At 40.4% G+C, this 26,003-nt stretch overlaps 1 protein-coding gene across 1 annotated transcript; it reads right to left on the bottom strand.

Moving 5' to 3' along the window:
- Positions 1 to 1,124: 1,124 nt before the first annotated feature.
- On the bottom strand, positions 1,125 to 25,675 carry LOC105393209 (potassium channel subfamily K member 15). Its single transcript, XM_048626419.1, has 10 exons — positions 25,537 to 25,675; positions 12,522 to 12,669; positions 10,719 to 10,879; positions 10,273 to 10,374; positions 6,146 to 6,249; positions 4,072 to 4,175; positions 3,532 to 3,777; positions 3,034 to 3,123; positions 2,505 to 2,634; positions 1,125 to 1,390 (listed from the first exon to the last, which is right to left on the bottom strand). Exons 1-10 carry the CDS (start codon positions 25,652 to 25,654, stop codon positions 1,322 to 1,324), a joined length of 1,272 nt encoding a protein of 423 aa, XP_048482376.1. The 5' UTR covers positions 25,655 to 25,675; the 3' UTR covers positions 1,125 to 1,321.
- Positions 25,676 to 26,003: the final 328 nt, after the last annotated feature.

The raw sequence follows: 26,003 nt of genomic DNA, 5'->3' as shown, positions 1-26,003 counted from the left end.
TTTACCTCACTTTAAAGCACAATACATGCTCTTGCGGTGTCTAGGCAAATCTAAGTCTATGTTCTGACTACTCGTAGTGGACTATTCAGTAAATTAAATATTTCTCGACGAGCGTAAATACACGCTGGAGTTATCTCATCTGTGTCTTCATACAATCTGAGAGAGTCGTATGAAAAGGATAAAAACATTTACCAATTTAACTTCGTCAAACAAACTTATTCTTACTTGAGCTTTGTTACAGTTACTACAGATGTAATTTGCGTATTTATAATTATATATAGATATATCGTAGAAGCCGTATACTATTACGACTGTGTTTAACGTGAATCAATGCATACGGATTGAGGATATAGATGACTCAATGACCGATAATATGTTATTATGTTGATTGTTAATAATTCGAACTGTTGGGTTGAGGTGACAAATCAATGAATATCACTTGCATATTATAAAGTTAGTCAACGTTTCTATATTTGCTTCTATGTGGCATAACTATGGGTAAAAAAGTGATATGTACCTATTACACGGACAGGACAGGAAAGCCTAGAACAGAAGGGTTACTCTATACTGACGAAAAACGAACGAATAAGATCTGACGTGCAATCGGCACGTTTAATACAACAAGATAGAGTCGTGGCTCGCCCAGCAGCGGTCCGGATCTTCATATTTCGTCATACATGTAGCACTCTAGTTTTTGACGCCGACATACCAAGAACAAGACAGAGTATTGCATAGTATTGTAACGTTTCTTTAAACCGCGATGGCCAGGCCAGTAGGATGTTTTTGACTATGATACTTAGTAGAGTGTGTAATATATTCGTGTAAAGTTAGCACGTGCGTCGGCGGGGGCGGGGCGGGGCGGGGCGGGGGCGGGGGGTAGCCGAGCTGGCAGAGGCTTCAGTTTGATAAACTTCAGCTCGATATCGATATCAAATTCTGGAACTACTTGTAAATTAAACTGTTTGATATTATATTGTTGCGAGATCCGATGTCTGGCTTGATGTTGTTATAGATAAGTATTTCAGAGACTTTAGGTTCAGATATGATATCAAATTTAAATTGGGCTTTTGATAATAAAGCACCAGGTCACCTTAATTCTCAATAAATAATAATAAAATACGGCATTTAGATATTTACAAAGTCTTTATTTTGTTTTTTTTTTAATAGTCCTGCCTTTTCTCAAATCCATCACACATTCCGACACACAATAACTTAAAATGAACTTAAACAATATTTTAGCAAATTCCTTCAAATACTATATACATTTTTCTCCTTATAGTCTAAAAACTTGAGTGACTTTTTTACAAATTATTTCATTTCGTCATCTTTTACACCGACATATTCTCTTCAGAGCTCGCTTCATGGCGGCGAAGTAATGGATTACTTGCTCCTGCAACAAAACAATTGATTATTGTAATATAGGATGCACAAAAGAAACCTCTTTGAGTGAAAAAATTCGCGATATGTACACAAATGGTACCACCTATCGCAAACTTGTTTTGACAATGATTCTCGGATTCAAAATGTATTAAATTTGACACTAATTATACTTCGTAAATGTTATTTCGTTTTGAATCTGTCCCAATGCCTTCACTACGTTCATAAACCCAAAGTAATATATCTTGTGTTTATCATTGACGATAATAAGATAACAATATCTATTGGTCAAACGTGATAGCGTTATTGCTACCTTCCTTTAATTTTATTATTTAACAATATCGGTAATTTGACTAACAACAGACTTTCATTCATTTACATACTTACTTAATTTATATTGAAATATTATATTTCCTGAAGTTTATACGTACGTAAATTAAAATGCAGCCATATAATGTGTGTCAAAGGAAACAGTCCCCGGAATTTTACGTGTTTTGTACTTATGTAACAACAACACAACGCTTGCTTTCAGCCTGCCTCACTAAACTGAACTTGAAAACTATTTCACTACACAAATGCTGGTAGTTCCCAATTTACAAAATTGTTTCCAAACCCAATCATCAGTTTACTTTGTTTAAAAGCAGTATCTCTGTAGAAATGCATGTTAAATGAGTATTCAGTTTAATTATTCAGTTATTTCTGCAAGTCATGATAACTCAATAATTGATTCACGTGATTAAATTAATAAGTTGATGGCGAGCTGTCAGTTAATGCAACAATACGGCTTCATCCGGCAGCCTCGTACAATATTCAGACGCTCGGCGATCGCGCGGCGAATTGATTCATAATTACGAATCCAAATATATATTATTCATCATATTACTATTTTCAGGTGCTTATTTTCATTGCGGATAGCATATTGTTATCATTTGAAAAGTTAATGTCATCGCTGTGAAAATCAAATTTGCAACCTAGGTTTCACAAATAAAAATGATTCTATTTCTTTAACTCATTTCAGTAAATAGATATTAATTTACCGAAATGATATTATTATTACATGCAATCTACATCTTCCACACTAAACTACAGCGCAATAACAACCCTCCGCCCTACACAATAGAGCGCACCTGCATGAGGTTGAAGCACATGGCCACGAGCGCCATGCCCAGCATGAGGTACACGGCGCACACGATGAAGGACGGCTCGATGCGCGTCGTCACCACGCGCTCGCCCGGGACGAAGTCGCCGAACCCGATACTGCGGGGAGAGAGAGATTTCAATCCTACTAATAGTATAAATGCGAATGCCTGTAACAACTTACACCTACCGAGTAGAGTGGTACCCGATAGTGTATCCTCGACTTGCATTCGTTCAATGATGACCGTTCGTTGGCTGAGGATCAGCCGAGGATACGTAACTGTCTCGCAACTCTTCTCGGTAGGTGTAGCAAGGATATACTTAAGTATGGATGTTTGTTACTCTTTCACGGGAAATCGGCTGAAGCAATTTTGATCAAAAAGGTTACTTTTTATCCCGGAATACCTACTAGTTACTGGAAAATATTGAGGCAAAGCGGAGCTCACAGGCAGTTTGCCTGTGAGCAAGATAGAATAGAAGGATTTTTTCATCCTTGTTCATTGCACGATCTGAACTGACCTGCTGAGTGAGATGAAGCAGAAGTAGGCGCCGTCCAGCTGGTCCCACTGCTCCCACAGACCGAAGATCATCGACCCGAATATTATATATCTGGAAACCAGTCACTCATTATACTCCCAACACGCACAGTGGAATTGTAGAGTCAGACTTATTAGAAAAGTGCATTGTGTTACAGGTCTGGTAGACATTGATGCAAACATACCAACGAGTAATAGTAATGTACAGTCTGCTAGACTGATATCTGACCCCCACATATCATGAGTCAACTTACATACAGACATATCCATCCTGACGTCTCTCAGCAGGGACAAAGTGCTTTAAGAAGATGTCTCCACCTTGGTCGATCTTGGTTAGATCCTTACAACTTTTGCCTCATTCTGCCACATAACGTCACCAGGTATTTGGGCAGCTTCTTTTACGTCTTCCAGGTAGCTGCCAGATTAGTACGCTTTCGACAGAGAATCAAACTTAGGATTACTTTAAAATAGAGAAACTCACCCGACCATGACGCCAACACACACGCTGATGGGCACCGTGATGGTCTGAGCGTCGAACGTCACATACGTGAAGTCACTGGAGGCACTGTCCTCCCGGTACCCCCCGCCCCTCCCCTGCCGCGGGTAGTCTCTGTAGTCCTGGTAGTAAGGATCAAGGTCCCGTGGCTGGTGACCAGGGGAGTAGGGCCTATAGGGTCTGGGAGGGTTGGGCGTCGAAAAGCTTCTGTCGAATTTTGGGTTCGGCCTCCTGTGGTAGTGAATGGACTGTTATAATGTTAGGATGAGAGAGTAGCAGAGCTGTATTAATTTATTTGACCTTTGTAAGCTAAATAAATTTGATGCAACAACGAAAACCACCTTTTATACAAAAACCACATTCAAATCAGCGCATCCTCATGACTACAAAGCCATAAAACCCCTCTATTTCCTCGGTTTAAAATACACCTTCGCAGAAATGGTACAGACCTAACTATATAGAATTCATTAGGTTTCAAGCAAAGTTTGCATTGCTATGTCTTTGTTGTCCATTAATAACGTTTACCTTTGATAATAGTGATACTGCAGGTGCGCCGGTGGCTCCATCTCTGAGGAACTGCGCCACTCGCGCGGCCGCTCTATACTCTCCGCTTCACTTGTTTCCTGAAACTATTTCATTTCAATTTGTATTTAGAAGGAAACAAAGTTAACAAGAAATTCTTATTATAGAGTTTTTAAATAAGCATAAATATGGGAATATGAGGAACTGAATTTAGAAGAATTTCGTCCATAATGCCCAAACCGCATTTACAAAAAATATTCATCAATAAGCCTACCTAATAATCTAATGCTATTGAATTTAGTATTAATTATGAAATTCAGCGAATAATGGACTTCATAAAGCTGCTGTCTATATTAGTTTGAAAATTCGTTGGAACTCTGCACTTACAGCAGAATTCCACGATTTTCATCATAATAATCTACATCAAGATTTTGTAATATAAAATAGGAAAGATGTTGTGTTTATTAACGTATAACATAAGAGTTAAAATTTTAGAACGCATGGACAACAAGTAGATTTCCAAAGACCAAAAACCGCATGTAACGGTTGAAAACAAGTGCATTTTCATAGAATATAGGAGCGCAAGGCTAACTATATCTTAATGACTTGATTATACCCTAAATAAAGCCCAATTCCGGTATAACTTCAATGCTTTCAATATCGGTATTGAAAAAAGCCTGAATTTTGTCCGGGATCCCGGCGCAATACCGGTATTGCGGTATTGCATGCCCTAATGTCAAAGTCAAAGTCAAAGTCACTTTGACTTTGTCAATGTCGAAAACAAGTGCACTTTCATAGTATATAGGAGCACAAGGCTAACTATATCTTAATCGCTTGATTTATAGCCTAAAAATATCCGATTCCGGTATTACTTCAATACCGGTATCAACTTTCAATACCGGTATTAAAAAAGCGTGGATTTTGTCCGGGATCCCGGTATTACGCAATACCGGTATTGCGGTATTACATGCCCTAGTGTCTACTAAAATAAAATTTCCATATTGAATTCTTGACAGATTTGTAAAAAATCGTTAAGTAATTCCTTGTTATAATGTAACAGGGTGATTAAGCTAGCCTTTTCCGTTTATGAATAATTAGGTGCTATTGTCACTGTAACTTTTTCATTGCTCGTGAGTGTATTACAATCCCAAATCAAATCAAATCAAAATCAAATCAAAATCATTTATTGCAAAGAATGTGGTCACAATAAGCTGGTTTACAATAATCAGTGAAAATCATTGAGACATAATAATCATAGTGAAAGTACAGCACATTCTGTCAAATTTAGACATGCAACATTACAAATTAAAATATTAGTTAAATTACATTCATTACACAGTTATAATTATTCAGGTTTACAAGAAACACACAGTACTATACTTTTCAATGAGATACCTCATTGAAAAGAGCTACTATACAATAACAGAATTTTTTGATGATAATGGTGATAATAATCATAAGTAGTCGTAATTTAATAAATAGTTCTTCTTAATTAAATGTTAATTTGATTAATAGATGATTTATTTTATTTTTTAACTATAATAATTCAATGTATATTTATATCATTATTTAGTAGTGCTTATCAATATTATTTAAGATTTTAATAATTTATTATGATATTATAATTTTTTGATGAATATTTTAATTTGTATAGCTATTTCTAAAAATTGTTATTACCTTATTCAAAATATCATGCATGTTATGAGATAAGTAGGTACTTAAGTAATTTTAAGCCCCTCTGGTTGCTGCGCCCTTACAGGGTGTCACATTTGTAACTAATGAACTCATTACCACCTAATTCCACAATGTGACATGCAATAAATGAATTTGAATTTGAATTTGAATTTATAATTATGACGAAAGAACATAGGCTACTTTTTATCCCGGAATTCCCACGGGAAAACTTTTTAAGGCGAAGCGAAGCCCGCGGGAACAGCTAGTTTATATATGCCAGCCAGCGTGGTGGACTAGGCCTGAAACCCTTCCTTCATTGGAAGGAGACCCGTGCCCCAGCAGTGGGGACGCGATGGGTCGTGATGATGATGATGATGACTGCAACGCCGGAGCTCAGGTTTACCTGTGGGCGCGTCCGCACGGCGCGGCGCCGCGCGAGCCCGGGGCAGCCGCGGCAGCGGCACGCCAGCGCGTACACGCACTTGAACCACCGCGCCAGCAGCTCGCCTGGACAATAGTAAAAAAGGTGGAATTTAGATAAGGCACTTCAGGGTAAAATGGTGTGACCTAGGGTAATATAACGTGACCTAAGGTAAAATTTCGTGACCTAGGGTAAAATGGCATGACTTAGGGTAAAATGGCGTGACCAAGCGTAAAATAGCGTGACCTAGGGTAAAGTGGCGTGATATGACGTACAAAGCTGACCCAAAATCTAAATAAGGAAAAGGCTAGGAAGAAGAAGACCTTAGGTTTTGTTAGCATACGAGATGGTCAAGTAAAGTAGAGGTTGGAAAAGGTAAATATTTTATGGAAAATAAGGTTTTACCCTTATACACATACACTATGTTATATCCCTCGGCTATTTAGGGAAACTACCTCAAATCGTTAGGATCTTAATAAAGTAAAGGTTTTTTTTTCTAAAGTACTTATTTTTCTACCCTGTCGGATATCCAGCGGATGCACAACACGGCTAAATCTAATCACACAAGCGTGTATATTTGCCAAAAAATCAACACGGGTTGTCCTCGGGTGTTTGTCGCTGGTGTAATCCTGTTAGCTCGGCGCCATTGTTGCGAAGTGGTTGCGAATCACGCGCCATTGTCCACAGACCAGCCGTGTGGACGCGCCCCGAGTAGGTATGCTGTGGATGTGTGTTGCTAGGCTTGTTGCTCTGTGATCCTAACATTAGACAGGGTGGAATTTTATCAGTGATATTGCCGTTGGCAGATGAATGCAACAGTCGCGCGTCGTTCTCGGCGTAGTCCTCTAGACTTTAGAGTCTATTCTCTAGAGTGGTATTCTATTCTGAGGGAGGCATAGTAATAAACAACGTTATTTTTCCATACTTAAAAGAAGATCAGTAAGACGGGTACGTTCACATACCAACGATAATGTCATTGACATGATCATATTCCATATATTTTTAATATGTGATCGTAAATAGATATAATAAGTAATCGAATGAATTTTAACTATTAATACGTTCTGTATGTTTGTCCGCTTATGCAGTATGCAAATATAATGCAGACGATGTGTATCTTCATAATTATAGATCTTCTAGATACTCACCTAGAGATCAAGACCGGTAGAGTAAGCTATGTAAAGTTCCCCTATGTACAAAAACAGTTTATTAAGAATTTAATATTTACTTAATAATAATCCCGTCCCCGCTAGCGGCGCTCGGAGGTTCATTAATACTATCTCGAGGCTACATTCCCGCTTTGACAATGCATTTTCATCTAGCGAAAGGTACTAAGGCTTAAAGGTGTTCTAAAGACAACGTGATTCCTAGAATCCGGTGACACTACTCCGACTAAATGCTAAATTAATCTTTTAGCACTTGCAATAGGTAGGTTGGTATAGTCTAGAATACTCTAGAACAATGAATCCTGACCTTTGTCAGAGTGACAATGCTTCCTTTGCAATAATAGTAAACCCTCGCGAAATAAATAAATAAAAACTTATCTTACAAAACTTAACTGTTACGTCGGCGGGTGTGTAAAGTCAGAAATGTTACGCTTAGCGCATCGTACACCACCTGGAGGGCCACTCTATACTGACGAAAAACTAACGAATGAGAGCTGTCGTGCAATCGGCACTACAATGACATAGAGTTGTGGCTCACGCAGCAGCGCTCCGAAACTTAGTTTTTCGTCATATAGAGTGACCCCCCTGCACAGCTCACAGTATTATTAGTGCGGTGGAACCCCCGGTCCGGACGCGCGGCGCATCCATAACACACGAGCCTTATTGAGGACCCGCCAGCAGTTAGTATGCGATGCTGCTTACTTTCAAATGTAACCATAAGCCCGTAAGTAATCATTACTGGACATGGGGGTGTCTGTCTACACTACAGCCTTCCCTACCAGTCACTTTCAGGCATCTGTGTAAAGTAGTCGGTCCAGCGGGGTGAAAGGCATCCCAAGATTTCCAGATTTATTCATGATCTTCACTCGATAATTTGTCTGTCAGATAGCGATTCTTCAGCAGTTAAGACCTATGCCTATGATTACTAATTAACTTTTCCCGAGGAACACGAAACAATTAAAATAGCATTCTAAAATAAAATGGTAGTACGTCTAGGCTCATTGCTCAAGCGGGGCTCCCAGACGGAGTTGAATAAAAATTTTATCGCTTCATTATCGCCATTTCTCTCTGAATAGGGCACCGCAATGAGGCTGTACTGTAAATCGCAGGCCTATTGATGTAGCGTCGACAAACACATTCCGTTATGAACGCGTGTTCAACAATCAGTCGGCAGCAGATTTGTTTGTTGCGCTCCGCGGTGCGCGGATCATTTGAGTTTGAATAATCTGAATAGCGCCCGGTTTAGTGTGCCTAACGTTGTTTAGATTGGTCTCTCGATCATTTTGATTGGAAATGTGGATTAGCGACTGCTCACTATCAAATTCAAATTCAAATTCAAATGGTTTAATCGACGTAAAATTTTACAATTATTTGTCGATAGTCATCTACCACCATTTCACAAAGGCCCCGTCATTGAGAAGGAAAGAAATGGCGAAAGAAACTCCTTGAGCATCTTTTCAACTTTTTCCTTATAATCTATTACAATTTTAACTTATATCTAGTACCTACAATTTTACTTAAGTACCTACCTATATCCATTTCATTTTTTCAATAGCCTTAGCTGAGGTTTATAATTAATTATGCTGCTGAAATATCTAAGATTCATTAAATAATGACACAGCATTATAATATAATAAGAAAGTCAGAAAGACGTTCAACGATGTTCTTGATTACAATAATTTTTCATGAAAGTATACTATAGATACGGCACCCATAGTAAGGTATTGTTTTTGGTGTTCACTCGAGAACGTCATCTACTCTTTTCGGTTTTTCGGCAGATGTGTCCTACTAACTCCTACTTTTAAGAAATATTTAGAGAACTTTAGTTCGCATTTATAATCCGATCCTTCAGAGATGCTCCACGCTGCTCTTTCCACAGCATTCATTCATCGTTGCTGAACGTTTTTTAATCATTTTATGCTTACACAAACACATTTTTATCTCATCCCAAATGACTCATTAACTCACTTTGTAAACAATCGAAAAAGGTAATCTAATCTGTAAACCTTTCTCAATGTGCATATCATTTTGTGAGCTCTAGCGGGAATAATTTCCAAACCGCGGCACAAAACAAAATCACCCCTAAGTGAGCAATGAATTTTCCAAAATTCGTTCAAAAAGGAGACAGAGTAACTTTGTATTTAAATTATGAGGATCGTAAAGAGGGAAATAAAGCGCCTGATACGCCACCTGTTGGACGCTAATGTACTTCCGAGACATAAATATAAAAAAAGTTCCTTAAAGGCTTAGATTCGCATTACCGGTGTTCGCGCAATAAACACACGCATTTGAGCTGTAAGAAGAAAACATGATATGTGGTGTGGTAGTGTGAATGGTGTGATACAAATTATTAGTAAAAAAAAAAAACAATATCTGAACCGTTGTTTAAGCCTAAGTTTTAAAAGAAGAACATGTTTGGCTTTTAAGTAAGTAACACAAGTTAGTATAAGTTATAAGTAATGTATGTTATAGACAGTAAATCTGTGTTTTCATAAATTAAAACTCCTCTACTTACGCAATAAATAAGTTAATTTCTACTGTCTATTTTGTGGTTACTCTTTTGAAGAGTGAAGGTTAGAAAGCGGCCTTTGTAGGAAGGGCTGGTCGATTGCACACAAAAGACCGCCACGCGTTAATAGACCAGGAATAAAGATTTGATTTCATGCAGAATCGTGATGGCGTAACGGTTAGGGTCCTAGGGCTCTCATTTGTGAGACCGTGTGTTCAGATCCTGCCATGCACCAATGGCGTGCTAAGTGGCCACGTGACTCAGCCTGGTGCTGATGATGATGATGATGCTCACCGATGGTGGCGAGGTACATGCGGGAGCGGCATGCCTAGCAGTGCGTACAGCACCGTGGCCAGCTTGCCGCCCGCCGTGCTATATGAAGTACAGTGAGTGGCCACGTCACTCCTGGTGCTGATGATGATGATGATGCTCACCAATGGTGGCGAGGTAGAGCAGGAACAGCGGCATGCCCAGCAGCGCATACAGCACCGTGGCCAGCTTGCCGCCCGCCGTGCGCGGGGACAGGTTGCCGTAGCCTGTGGGAGAAACACATGGTTTAAAGTTTTAAACATTAGGTACACATTATAAGTCATCATTCTCACGACCCATCACGTCTCCACTGCTGGGGCGCGGGTCTCCGAAGTCACGAAATAAATTCAATGCCATTCAAAATAACTAAACCAGACTTCGTTCAATACCCTATAAGTCATCATCAGCTGATAGTCTTGCCTCTATTCACACGTTTACAGGGTTCTCTAAGTGTTCTTCTTATATCCACTCAGCACAATGCGTTTATGTTTCAACGTAACCAAAGTCTTTATTCATCCAACAATCACAGCACACCTAACATTCCAATCGTCACAACAAGCACAGCACCTACCGATGGTAGTGATGACGGTGAGCGAGTACAGGAAGGCGGAGGAGAAGCTCCACTGCCGCGACCCCCGGCCCCCGCCCCCGCCCCCGTCCCGGGCGCCGTCCCAGCCGCGCCGCACGGCCAGCACCACCTTGCGCTGGTACTCCGCCAGCTCGCTGCTGATCCTGGAAGGAATAACACAGATTATATATCATTATTATTATATTATACAGGATGTAGTAAAAAGGGTATCTTTAGCCGAAAAAGTCACGTGACCAACAAAGTTTCTATGGGAAATGATTTTTTTCCTGAGTTTTGACATTCTGATTTAATTTTCGGGCTTAGATATAACCTGCACATGTAGGTTTCGGCTTAGTATACCCTTTTTGCAATAGCCTGTGTGGTATGTGCTGTAGTTTAACGCCAAGATTGGCTATGTTAGCCATAGAAAGGCACACCAGCAAAGTACCCACCTCTATAACCCTAGAGCAGATCTAGGTTTTAAGTCTAACAAGAAGGCTACATACATACCTGGACAATGCAAAATTACGTTAAGTATGAGAGATACATAGAATATACGCAACAGTTGAAATATATCATTAGAAATAATGAGAAACCTGGCCTAAAAGTCGCATAACTTTTGAACGGCTAAGCCGATTTTGCTAAAATATGGCTAAGAACAATCGGAGTAACACTATACCAATGACCCAAAAAAACTAATCGAAAATCGGTTCAGGGAGCTACGCTACCACAGACAGATACACAGACACGTTAAACTTATTAACACACGTTTCTTTGTAGACGTTAAAAATGGTTAGAACATTCTTTGTGGTGGTTGAAAACAATCAAAACGTTATTACGAGTATATTATGGGAGGTAATCCCTTTCCACGAGAGTATGGCTTTATTATTAGGTTTCATTTTACGATGGGCCGCCGACACCGCAGTGTTCATTACCGTTTGTTTAGCAAACTGTGTCAACGCCATTCAAGACTATTTCAGTCTTCTTTGCCCCTTGAAGCTAGCTTATAAACTACAGGTGAATGTGACATAATTATCGTTTGTTTTGTAATCGAAAACCATTGAACTCATTGAACTATACGGGCTTTATGGTGAAAAGGGTGGAAAACATTATTACAATTGACCTTTTTCTTCTTTATAGTATCAGTAAGTATTGCAATCATGGATTTATTTATACAAAGGGTGACGGGCGAAATGTACCTAACCACCGACCAATAATGACCAGACCTATGTCTATAAAAATATTTGTGATTCTTTCTAAGGATGTCGTGGTGGACCGCTCTGCTGATTATAAGAAGTCCTATGATGTTTGCTCTAACGAGCAAACATCATAGGACTTCTTCTACAAATACAGCAAAGCTTTTCGTCAGTGTATTCAGGATGACGGAATTTCTTCTATTGTTGATGATGCCATGGTAAGAATAATGCAAGTTGATCTTTATTGTGTCTGTAGGTACAGAAAATCTCTTATTGTCTTTCTGGGGCCAAGACACCAGACGCCTGTCTGTGCCCCAGATATTCAGCATTAAGTTCTACTTTCTTCTTCGACTAATGGTCGGAGGACCAGATGAGTTCTCCAGTGGGGACCACGTACCGGCAAGCGCAGCGTTGGGTGGCCCCCCGCGAGAAGGACGGAAGATATAGTCAAGTCTGCGGGGAAGCACTGGATGCGGGCCGCCTCCGATCGGACAATTGGAAATCACTGTGGGACGCCTATGTTCAGCAGTGGATTTCCTATGGCTGAGATGATGATGAATTCAACTGATATAATTCTAGTCTGTCTAGATGCTTATTAATCTAAACGTACCGTAACCTGAGTTCGGTTTCGTTGAACAAGTTGAGCGCGAGCGTGATGTTCTGCCACAGGTAGTCGGCCGTGCTGTCTCGCTCGCGCGTCATGTTGTTGGCTCGCTCCATCTCACTCGCACCTTCTATTGCTTGGAATATGGAGGCACCTGCAAGGAAGAGAAGAAGGATATTTCTTAAGGCCTTTGTCCACTGCCCCAATCATACATACATCATCCGCGGTGTATGAAACTGAAATAAATCGGAAGACCAGAAGGCCAGATAATCATCAGATACACCTGATTTAATCATTTCCGAACATGCAAAAAAAACGAATAAAATAACTGGAGCATGCTGGACCATCTAAAGTATTCTAAAGTATCTAAAAGCTTAACACTATTATACAATACACATTACCATACTGTTGTGAGTTTTTCGCAGCAGTACTTTATTTAATTTTATGTATTTATTACAGTCTGAAACTGAAGATAAGACATGAAATTAAAAGGCTAGTTAGTAACTTTACAACGTTCATTTTATACAGAAGCAAGGTTTTTCTTTTATTTGTTTCTCTCAAGACAAATGAGCTGGTTGTAAATTATTATGAACACAGAAAAGTATGAAATTGCAATTTCAGTTGTGGTTGGGTCTTTCAGATGAAAAGATTACTGTGCAGAAGTCTGATGAGGCAAGTCTGCTTAAATCTCAAAAATACTATATAAGTAAAGAAAAAGTAATATTCGTGAATCGCATGTGAATTTATTCGTAAATTGATTGAATACGACGGCTAAAGTCTGAAATAAAGATGATTGGTTTCGAACCTACGAAGGCACAATAAAAGATACACAAATGACCCGTCATACACCCTTATTTTGGATACCTACTACAGGGTAGAAAATAAAAAATAGAATAAACAAGAAAACATCAATCATTCGTCATACGACAAAATTAAAAAAGAAAATAACTCAGTCGCAATTTGAAGCTAAACGTCGGCGGAGTAATAAATGTTTTGCTTCATTTATTTTTTATCAAACAAACAATTTACTTTTCATTGTTTCGCCAAATATTGTTTATTTATAAGAGAGAAGAAAAAAAACACTTCATTTCTAAAATTAATCACTAGAACAAAAACGCTTTGAAATTTCCTTTGAATTTCTCGAACAAAGGTAGTAAGTAGAGACTGCCAAGTCGCCGCTGAAATTTGCACAAGCGAATTTCAACCGTAATTACCCCAGTACAGTAACGTGTTGGTAATTATGAAAATTAAAAAGCAGTGACTGCTTCTTTTTGCTTTCTTAGCAATGTTTTGTTTTTGTACCATAATAGGGATATCATACGGTTGTACATTCCGTTAGGTAGGTTGTTACTTATTAAGTTACAGAAATATTATAAGTAAAATTTAATTGAATAAAGCCTACAAAAGGTTTTGATCAACTCTGCACAAATAAGCATTAAATGCAGGTGAAAAAATACTTCTTCAAATTCAATAAACTTGTCAAAAAGCTCAACATATTATTGCTGATTTTCCTAGTTAGTCAAAGTAACTCCAACCATCTTTGGGCATAGCACACTTTCGGACACAGTCCCTATCCTCTCAGCACACGGCTGAACACCGTTCCAGAGCACCATGTATACAGCAGCACGTACAATTGCACACACTGTATACAGGGTGTTGCAAAATGGGTATACTAAGCCGAAACCTACATGTGAAGCATGGTATATCTAAGCCCGAAACTGAAATCAGAATTTTAAAAATTCGCGAAAAATCTAGACACGCGGTAGCGTGTCAAGCCAAGTTCGTGAAACAGAACTAGCGAGCCGCACCGTGTGTAATATTACACGAACCATTTCGAGCTACTTTTGCCCCCCTCATAAATTAAAAAACTATTTCATATTAACGTATCAAATTTGGTTTATATATTGAGATTAGCGAGATACATATGTGTTCCTTTCATAAGCGTATCTCAAACGGTTATTAAGATATTAATGTCCAAAAATCCTCATTTTTAACATTGACTCACTCATTCACGTATAGATCAAAACTCTTGTAGTACTGGCTTTGAGATAATGTCTATCTAGAAAGCTGTAAATGGATGGTACTGATACGACACGGTACGATACGGTACGATACGGTACGATACGGTACGATACTATATATACGATAATAATATAATATACCTGTAGTATATCCTTTTTGCAACACCCTGTATACAGAGACGCCGCATCACTTCCCGACAGAGATTGATGTGGCTCTCTTTGTCTCTACACTTTTGTGTCAGCGTCTGGAGCGGCGCCGAGCTGACATTCTGCATGCTATTTGATTTATGGAAACCGCGAATAGGTGGAGGTGACATGCAGGAACATTGTCAAAGTAATGTGAGTCAGCATCGCTAAGGAGTTAAAGGTAGGTTGTATGTAGAGTGTCAGAAAAGTGGTATAAGCAGGGAGTGACTCACGAGGTCTTTCTTAATCACCTGTGTTCTACGACGTATTTACGAAGTAGGTACATAAATATAAGTATCTTTAAAATACGTATAAGCTATTATTTTACATCCTGTGGTAGTATAGTAAATAATAAAAGTTACAACTAAAATACTAAATCAACCTAACCTATCTGATAATACACAGTTACTGGAAGTCTTGTATTTCTTTAGGAACAATCGTATTCTATAGTTGTATGAAATACTTATTATTATTGCGGAGGGACCTAGTTGGAGAAGGAAGGCTTGTGGAGAGAAGCCTATAGATATCTAGATTCTATTGACAATAGTGATTGTGAGGATGGCTTTCAAGTGTTTTCCTCCATTCTGTACCAAGACAAGCGCCATTTCAAATAACAAAGTAAGTATATATTTTTTTCATTTAAATAGCTGCGTATTTTTAGTATTATAATATTATAAATACTTTTTTTCAATAAATCTTTCACTTTTCAAAGCGATCGGTACGATACCCAAATAAAAAAAAACTGAACTTTGAATAACCAAAATATTCCTGTATCGCTCTACCCCAGGAGGGTTACGCTTGCTTGACCAAAACGAACGAACAAGAGCTGTCACGACATCGGTTTGTTTAATACAACAAGATAGAGCCTCGGTTAGCGCAACAGTGCTCTGAAAAGTCTGAAACTTAGTTTCTCGTAAGCTAGAGTCTCCCAATGTCCCTTGTCGCGCGTAATCCCGACGTGATCGCTCGCTTGCTGCCTGGGGTCTCTCTATCTTACGAAAAACCGAGTTTCGGAGCGTCACTGCTCTAACCACAACTCTATCTCGGTGTAATTTACGTAAATATGGCATGACAGCTTCCGTTCGTTAGTTTTTCCTCAAGCTGAAGTAACCCCGGTGACGCAAGGGACCCGTGTCAATCTGCTCCTCGGCCATGGCTTAAAGTTAAACAGAAGCGAAATGATTTCCCCGCTCACTTTTACGCAAATTGGTATGAAAATACACAAGCCGACGTGACGTGGACAATCCGTGGCTCACAACGTGAATACTTTTACAGTAACATTTATTAGGTACCACAGGGAGCAGATAATAAAGAAAAAGCTCTCTCAATATACCTCATAATAATTGAGCTTTCTGGCTTGATTTGTGAAAGCTTTGTGAAAACTGTCTTCCAGTATTAAGTTTTTCATTCAATTGTTAACACTAATTGAGTTTTGGTAGGTAAGCTTAGGGTGTACATATCAATAGACCAATTATATTTTACAGAAAGCAATTAAATGTGTCAGACAGAGTATTACTAGCTATTCTAGAAATGGTTGGCATTGCGACGTCTAGAAACTTGGAGAGTGAGATCGTTCAATAAAGCTAACAACTTTCCAAATCGCAGTTGTGATTGGAGATAAACATTTGTAACAAAGAACATTATTTCAAGTAACTATTCAGTGTACACTGAAGATTAAAAGAGAAAACGGTATCAATATACCTACGTATGAAAATACCTTTTGCTTTAAATGCTGAAGCAAATACCTCATTTCTTTAACTGCCTCTGTGGTCTAGTGGTTGAAGCTTCGCTTCATGACCCAGAGGTCCCGGGTTCGATTCCCGGGTGGGACCATCAATTTGTGTTTCTAAATTGTGGTTCTAAGTTTGGTTAGGACATAGAAGGCTGATCACCTGATGTCCGAAACAGTGAAAACGATCCATGCTGTCGGATGGGCATGTAAAGCAGTCGGTCCTGCGCCTAGCTCTCTCCAGTCGTGTCGGTCAATCCGTCCCATTGGGCTATGAGAGTGATGGAACAGAGAGTGCTCCTGTGTACTGCGCACACACTTGGGCACTATAATCTACTCCTGCGTAGATGGCTGATCTCAATTGAGATTGGCCGCCGTGGTCGGAATTCGGCTAGGAGGACATTATTATTATTATTATTTCTTAAGCTGCATAGTGCGTATTGAACTTATTACTATATACTATATATGCTTTTATTTATTCTACAATAAATGTAAGTCCTCTGACACCAGACACAATTTAAAGTCTAATGTGTCTCGCCCACGGAGCTGACTCTGGGTTTTGAGGGGATAAATATGATTGGTCCTGAAAAAAATATTTATATGATTAAGTATGCCTACACACATACATATGCACTCACGACTGTAATCCCCGAAGCGGTAGTCAGTGGTGGCTCACAAGCGAGCCACCCACTTTTTGCAGCACATTTGTACTCACATGATAGGTTGCGAACCATATCGCGTTTTGGAATAATTACAAGTAAGTATGCAGTTATCTTAAACCACTGTGCATTTATACTAAAGCAAAAGCTATTGAGGTTTTTGCTACAAATCGTACCATTTTACCCATGGTGTTTCATGTTTATTAACACAAAACAAACACTTCCTCGGGGGACGGAATAAATCACCGTAATCTGTGAACGGAACATCTGACATCGTGAAATAAACGATCTACCTTCCGTTACATCATAATAAAATGCGCAAAATTGACATTGGAAATTGCAAACCATTGTAAAGCCTCAAAGCTGACGGCGGAACAACAATAGCCGAATATTAAAAGACCTTTCGGCAGACTTTATTAGGCTATAAAAAGTCTTATTAAAATTAAATTCCGGCCTAAAAGGCTCACCGACAATAGAACCTTGTGTGACGCACGAGCCTCGACAATGGAAACCTATAAAAGACTATTAGCCAAAGTGCCGGTGACGAGGCGATTCTATTCCTCTAATGGTGTGAAAAGACAAGCCTAATTCTATTATTATTAGTACTACTGAGCTTGAGCGTTATATACGGACTCTATAACTACCCTTTTCAGTAGATGGGCTCACTCACGGTATAATGTTTAGAATTACTTCATAAAAAAAACAATCAATCTGTAAGGCCAAGCCTACCTTATTTAAGCACAATAGGTACTCCTCTACTACCCGTGTGTGTTTATGCTCCTTTGAATTATGCTGCGTACACACCGGGCCAACGAACGCCCAACGAACGTCAACGGTTATCCCAACGATGGATTTTATCATACTGTTAGGAATTAATCCAGTAACGTGACGTAGAGGTACCGCCTGATGCATAAATAGCCGCCGCCGCCTTGAGACGGCCCTTTTGCTCGTCAGCGCTCGTGAGGACAACATCTAAGGCTGTATCTCTGCGTCTCACTATTCGTATCGAGGAAAGGTCACGTGAGCTATTTTGTTTACTTGATGTGAATCCTTGTAATTAATAATTGTGTGTGCATTATTGTTGTATTAGGTTAAGGTTAATTTGTTCCTAAGTGATTTGTAAATTATTTTAATAAGAATAAAGGTTAGGTTTTGTGTTTGTAATCTTTTTTTTTTATATCTTCACTTCTGGTGTCTCCTACATCAGAAGTGGGATAAAGGATCTCTCTCCATAGAAGCCCACATAAGAAAGGAACAAGTTTGCCTGCCTATTTCTAGATTTTTGTGAAATTTGAAGTGTTTTTAAAGAAAGTTTTGTGCAAATTTGCTACCTTATTATTCAGTGTCGTTAGGAACGAAACCCCTGAGTATCTTTTCAAGAGGCTCACATGGTCACGTCAATTTAATAAACACAATACTAGGGCCTCCTCTTATCTATTAATTACTCCTAAGCACAGTACTGCAGCTTTTAGATGCAGTTTTCGCTACGCTTCCTGCAAATGTTGGAATAATCTCCCTCCTCCTATTCGTGACTTAAAAAAAGCCAGCACCTTCAAGCAAAGACTTAAGTTACACTTGATCACATTGCAAAAATTACAGCCATAATATAATTTAAATTAAAAATGAATTCATATAAAATATTATAAAACAAAGATCTAAATCAAACTAAAAATAATAGCTTAAGGTACATAAAAAATAAAATAAAAATCTTCTGGATAAAAAATTACATAAAATTCACAAAGTCATAGTCATCATCATTCTATTTCATATTATTTTATCCACTACTCACTTAAACAGTTTATAAATTATTATTAATGATATTTAATATAAACTTCATACACAAGTTGTATGTTGTATCTATGTATTTTGTAATTGTTTTAATATCTATTTGTTATTTACTTACCTATTTCTCTCTTTCCTGTCCAGTCCCTTCGTGATGTCACTGCAAAGACTCCAGCTGAAAACCAGCGCTATAATCCTTGGATTATAGCACATGCTGAGTCTGGAGTCCTTTTCGACACTACGCAGCAACTTGCATTTTTACTATTTGGATATTTTATGTTTAGTTTACTTGTTTTTATTTTTTATATAATTTTAAATGTACACGTTAATACTAACCTAAAACTAAATATTTTCTAAATATTAATTACTAACAGTAGATTAGGTTTAGATTAAGTGTTTAATTGTAATGTGTGTTGATAATGTTGCTGTTTATGTGTTGAATAAATGTTTTCTATTCTATTCTATTCTATTCAAATGCCGCGTCGTAAATCACGTGGCCGGACAAGGCATCGTTCTCAAAGTGGCTCGCGTGTCCGAACACGCGCGCGTTCGCGTAGTGTTTCACGTAAGCGTACGGCACGCGCACGGTCGTGTTCACGTAGTACTTCGCCTAGGCACACGGCCCGCAGGCGATCTTGTTCGTCTAGTATTTCATGCAGTCGCGCTTCTCGCACGCGGTCTCGTTCACGTGTTCATGCGCATGACAGGTCGAGACGTCGTTTTCGCTATATCTCCCGGAGCCGAGCGCAAAGACGTTCCCGTGATTTTTCTCGACCTACCCGCAACAAAGCGAAACATCGTCGGTCGCGTATCGATTCAATGAGTGTTTCCAGAAGTCGTGATCGATCGTACTCGCACCGGTTGCGAAGTCGCTCGCCTCATAGGTATCAATCTCGTAGCAAGTCTCGTTCTCATCGTCGTAATGAGGACATTCCTTCATTTACGCCGCCTAGACATAATGTCACGTCAAACGTTCAAGCCGCTACACAAAGTAAATCGCCGATGCCTCCGCAACCAATTAGCCTTACCGAAACTAAACAAAGTGCTCAGCAAACCCGTGGTCCGTCTATTGAATCAGCCGCTCGTTGCTCTGAAACGTCTACCTTGGCACAGGCTATAGTAGAAGCAATTAAATCCACACAGCCTGTCAGATCACAACAATATTTTGTTTCTAATTTCGATCCTTCAATTAATAATATTGATGCTTGGTGTGGCGAGGTAGATCGTGCAAGAGAAGCGAACGGTTGGAGTAACCATGAGTGTTTATCTCGCGTTGCTTCTTGCCTTAAGGGCGATGCTAAGATATGGATGATGGAGTGGGTGACTAATGACCGCACGTGGTCCAATTTTAAGCTCGAGTTTAAACCACTCTGTCCAAGTAAGTTAGACTATGCGAACATTTAGTATCTATCTATCTATGTATTTGTGTAGATATATCAGCTGTCCGACACCCATAACACAGGTTCTGCCTAGCTTGGGGTTGGATGGCCGTGTGTGAGATGTCCCCACATATTTATTTATTTATTTATTTATTTATTCTCTTTGAAGCTATGAAAGCTACCTCTGACAGGTATACTACCTACGCTGAATACGCCCGCCGTACTTTGCTACGCCTTAGAATCGTTCCGGGACTTGGTGACGAGTTGAAAACGCTTATAGTTATCCGTGGGATTGACAGTCCACAAGTTCGTGCAGCAGCTGCTAATGCAGCGCTAACTCCTGATAATTTGGTCTCATTTCTGTCAATTTATACCAAACCGAATCGCCTGAAGCAAGATAAGCCTTCTCAACCCGTAACCAAGAGACATCCATCCTTTCAACATCGTCGATCTGAACCAAAATGTTTTTCCTGCGGACAAAAGGGCCACATAGGTCGTGAATGCACTAATAAACCTATGATTGATAAAACCGGACCGAGCTCTGCCTCTTCAAGGCCGAGTACTAGCACTGTGTGTCCCTTTTGTAAAAAGCCCGGGCATACAGAAGCCAACTGCTTTGCCAAAGCACGATCCGATTCCCGTCAAAAAAATGTGAACTTGTGCGCCGATCGAACTTTATCATCTGAGAAGAACAGTGACATAACAACAGCAGTAGTCGATGGCGTCCCTATGGATGTTCTTATTGATAGTGGAGCCTTAAATGTGTCACTCATCTCCTCGGATGTACTTAAGTACCTAACGTGTAAGCCTAAGCCTAGATCGTGTGTATTGAGAGGGATTAGTGACAAGGAAATAGTAACTACCTCCTACGTGACCGTAGTCATTGAGTTTGATAAAATTTCTCTTGAGGTCGATCTAATCGTAGTGCCGGCACTGTATATGAATACACCTATCATCATCGGTACAGACGTTCTCAATCGAGACGGCGTGACTTACGTTCGAACGAAAAACGCTCAGTACTTAACTCATAGCATCAATACAGTCGCTTCCGCATATGTTAACGAAGTTAAGGCAGCCGACTATTCCATTGATATAAATACTCCGCTGCAGGGTGACGAACGTAAAGCTTTAATGGTAGTAATCGACGAATTCTCTGAACACTTGATCTCGGGCACTGCTTCAAGCATGGTTAAGACCGGGAAGATGAAAATAAAACTCACGAGTTCTACGCCAGTCGTATATAGGCCGTACAAACTCTCCTATCAGGAAAAACTTAAAGTTCGCGAGATTACTAACGTTCTTTTAGAAAAAGGTATCATTCGGAGATCGCAATCGGAGTACGCTAGTCCAATTATACTGGTTAAGAAGCGTGATGGGTCTGATAGGCTTTGCGTAGATTTTAGGGCCCTCAACAGAATCACGGTAAAAGAGCGGTACCCTCTTCCTTTGATCGATGATCAGATCGATCGGTTGGGGCACCATGAGTACTTCACCAGCCTTGATATGGCTACTGGGTTTCACCAAATCCCTATCGAGGAGGAGTGCATTCGCTTCACTGGTTTTGTCACGCCAGAGGAGCATTTTGAATATGTGAGAATGCCATTTGGTCTGGCAAATTCCCCGATCGTCTATCAGCGAATCATAAATGACACACTGCGTAGCCTTATAAATAAGGGTAACGTCCTTGTATACGTTGATGACGTGCTTATTCTAAGCCATGACATCCCCGAAGGCATCGAGTTACTGCGCAGGGTGTTGTTTACACTTACACAAGCCGGTTTTTCGATTAACCTTAAAAAATGCTCTTTCCTAACTACCGAAATCGAATATTTGGGAAGGGTTGTAAGTCGAGGTCAGGTGAAGCCGAGTCCACGAAAAGTAGAAGCCCTCACGAACACTTCTCCACCCAAAACTGTCAAACAAGTTCGGCAGTTCCTCGGACTCGCTGGCTACTTTCGGCGTTATATCCCGGGTTACGCTACAAAAACTGCATGCATAGCTCACTTAACTAGAAAGGGAGTCGATTTCAACTGGGGGCCCGAGCAGGAACAAGTTCGTCAAGAGCTCATCCAACATCTGACTAGCGCACCGGTCCTTGCTATCTTCAATCCTGAACTTCCTACAGAAGTCCACACAGATGCGAGCAGTGTTGGTTATGGAGCTGTGCTACTCCAGACACATCCGGATGGCAAGAAACACGCTGTCGCCTATTTCAGCAAGGTAACCCAAGGAGCTGAAGGTAAATATCACTCCTATGAGCTCGAGATACTTGCAGTGGTGAAGGCTTTGCAGCATTTCCGTCATTATCTCGTAGGGCTCCAGTTCATGGTGGTAACTGACTGCAATGCCTTGAAAGCAACCCAGCAGAAGAAGGACCTACTGCCACGTGTCGCTCGATGGTGGATCTACCTCCAAGATTTTCAATTTACCATCGAGTATCGTAAGGGAGAAATGATGCAGCACGCTGACTACCTGAGCCGCAACCCACCTGCTCTTGTTCATCAGATTTCTAAGCCTCGTAACTGGGCCCAGTTCATGGTGCCGTGGAAAGGCGAGTGGTGCCCTGAGACCTGTGCCGCACTATTCAGCGGTGAGTATGTCTGAATCATTTCTATTCGATCAAAGCATTGCTGTATTGTTCGTGGTCTTTCTCAATTAATAAAATTGCTCACTTTATATCTGCCCTCCAAATAATTACTTCTATAGAAAAACCCCCGCTAGCTGCTTGAAAGCTTTGCTTTAAAAATCAAATTAGTTAAAATCATGGCTTATGCCCTATATTAGATAATTGAAGGCGACGAAAAGTACAGTATGCGATAGGTATTGAGTGAAATGAATCTATGTGCATGTGTGCAATCCTTTTCTGCGTTGGTCGCATAGTCAGATAACCCGTTTCTGCGTTTGTCGCATAGTCGGATGCCCGTTTCTGTGTTTGTCGCATAGTCGGATGACCCGTTTCTGCGTTTTCGCATAGTCGGGAGCCCTTAGCGATGTGTCGCAGCTGGGCGGCGCGTGTTGCGCGTCATGTTGCAGGTGGATGCCAGTGCAACACCTGTGCTGCTTCGCAACTGCGAACACGCTGCGGAGCTCCTGAAGCTGTGAAGAAAAGGCCTTATAATTGTGTAAACCGAGAGACGTCTCGTTAGGTGATGAAAGATGAGGCATGCTATTGGACATGATTTGATGATGAAAGTTAGCTGATGTGTGAATTAAGTGATAGTCTATGAAAGAAAAGATGGATGTCCCATCAAAAGCAAAAACAAAAATGCTTATATATGTGCTTGTTACAGACGACAACTCTGATGATCCTGGTGACCCTGACAACCCTGTGGCAGGACCATCAGCACCTGGTGACTCTGACAACCCTGTGGCAGGACCATCGGCTCCCACCCCTGGCACCAGTACCGGACTATCGATGCCTATGTTGGACTCGGAGCCAGAGACAGCTCTAAACCCAGTCGAGGACGACCTCCCGTCAGGAGAGGCCGTGTTAGGAATTAATCCAGTAGCGTGACGTAGAGGTACCGCCTGATGCATAAATAGCCGCCGCCGCCTTGAGACGGCCCTTTTGCTCGTCAGCGCTCGTGAGGACAACATCTAAGGCTGTATCTCTGCGTCTCACTATTCGTATCGAGGAAAGGTCACGTGAGCTATTTTGTTTACTTGATGTGAATCCTTGTAATTAATAATTGTGTGTGCATTATTGTTGTATTAGGTTAAGGTTAATTTGTTCCTAAGTGATTTGTAAATTATTTTAATAAGAATAAAGGTTAGGTTTTGTGTTTGTAATCTTTTTTTTTATATCTTCACTTCTGGTGTCTCCTACAATAATACAGGGCAGATTGCAGCAACGAAGGCCAACAAAATCCGTTCGTTGGCCTTCGTTGGGCCGGTCTGTACGCAGCTTTAGTAAATGTTTTACCTATCAAGAATAATCTTATATAAACTAATCTGCAGCGTGTAGCGCCAATCAGCACACAATTACCTCCTTGTCCGACAGTTGCACTAACCACCAGCACCAGAAGGGTCACTTCATCTTACGCTAAACGAAGTTTCGGAAAATTACTGCGCTAACCACGACTCTCTTGTTGCATTAAACGTAGGTACTGATTGCATAGCAGCTTTCGTTCTTCTGTTATTTGTTAAGCTAGATTAACCCTTCCAACACTCAATATAGCACTCAGTGCGTCTGCCGGTGCCTGGCTCACATACAAACACACAAACAACATGTCACAGTAACGGATGATGCTCGACCGCGCCGCTTGTGTACACTCCCCACTATTGATGTAAATGTAAATGCTATCGAACGTTTACATGCTTAGACGTGTGGATGTGATAAATAGAGGCTGGATCCAGCACAGGTATCGTATAGTAAACAATAGTGACATGATAATGTATTAGAGAATAGATATGCTTCAACCATTTCTTCAGTTTTCAGAACCAAAGCTGAATATTGGAATTTGAATTATATTACAGGAATATTCTTAGCTACAACAGACAGTTGGACACCCTGTATAATAGTCCGAGCTTGAAACTTGACAGCGATATTTCTAGGGATAGAGTAAATAACATTATTTATTTCGAAGATAATTTGAACTTATTTCTAATTTAAAAGCTCGCCTATTTTTAATTAATTTTATTTAAGAATTAGTCGGTAACACGAGACACCCCGACCCCTTTCAAGACAACATCTCGAGATTGGGAGTAAAAGGCATTTGATGGATGCGAAGAAAATGTTATTGACCCTTTGATTCGATACGATCGATTAGAAGGGAAACTTTTAGGATGCTCGTAAATCTTGTATCTACTTGTATTTAGGGCGGCTCATTTAAATGGGTCGTTTAAAGGGACTTAAGGGAAGAGAAATCAAAACAGTCTCAGGTTCTATCTCATTTGAAATAAGCCTTTTCGTGCAGTTAGGTGTGATATATCGACGACTGAAATCCTGCTCGTGACTTTCAATCATATAATCATAAATTGCTTTTCATGTATGGGAATTAATGTTAAAAGGAGAAAATTTATAATTGTAGGTAGATTAGTTTGGGCTCCTACGTAAATACGTTATCAATTTAAAATTCTAAGCTCCAGTTTCACCATACACTGTTGGATCATAACAAGGGATTAGTTGTTGACTTTTGACACATATGTCAAGAACTTAATATGGAGATGACGTATAATTGATGACATTACAGTGTAACAGGGGTGCTAATGATCTAACAGACTGTGATGAAACTATATAGGCATAAATGTTGTACATAACAATACCTGCAGTAGTGTACCCGACGACCAGCACGACGACGCCCACATTGGAGAACAGGAAGGCAAGCAGCTCGCGGCCCCCGCGCCGCAGCCGCGCGCCCAGCCCGCGCCGCCGCCGCGCCATCAGCTAGTCGGCATGTTGGGGAGGCATCTGCAAGTGGATGGCAACTAGTTATGACTATGTAAACCACTATACACATGATAAAAGACGTTGCCTCGTTAAAACTGTGATTAGGAAGGAGATGTTTCTACAGTGAGACGTTTTCAATGGAAGAGGGCGAGAGAGTGGCAGCCGCGCGCCCAGCCCGCGTCGCCGCCGCCGCGCCATCAACTAGCCGGCATGCTGAGCGGGCCTCTGCAACCGGGTGGCAAATAGTTAGTGCTACATTAACGAGACATGGGAGAGAGTGAGAGAGCGGCCCCCGCGCCGCAGCCGCGCGCCAAGCCCGCGCCGCCGCTCCCGCGCCATCAGC

Source organism: Plutella xylostella, chromosome 16 (genome assembly GCF_932276165.1).
Source record: "Plutella xylostella chromosome 16, ilPluXylo3.1, whole genome shotgun sequence".
Taxonomy (NCBI): Eukaryota; Metazoa; Arthropoda; class Insecta; order Lepidoptera; family Plutellidae; genus Plutella; species Plutella xylostella.
The sequence above is the reverse complement of the archived record's forward strand: the minus strand, read 5'-3'. Positions and strand labels throughout refer to the sequence as shown.

Coding starts and splice junctions, on each gene's coding strand:
- LOC105393209 (XM_048626419.1), bottom strand. CDS start 25,654: ATGGCGCGGCGGCGGCGCGGGCTGGGCGCGCGGCTGCGGCGCGGGGGC. Junction 12,670..25,536: donor CGTCGGGTACACTACTGCAG/GTATTGTTATGT, acceptor TCTTCCTTGCAG/GTGCCTCCATATTCCAAGCA. Junction 10,880..12,521: donor GAAACCGAACTCAGGTTACG/GTACGTTTAGAT, acceptor TATTCCTTCCAG/GATCAGCAGCGAGCTGGCGG.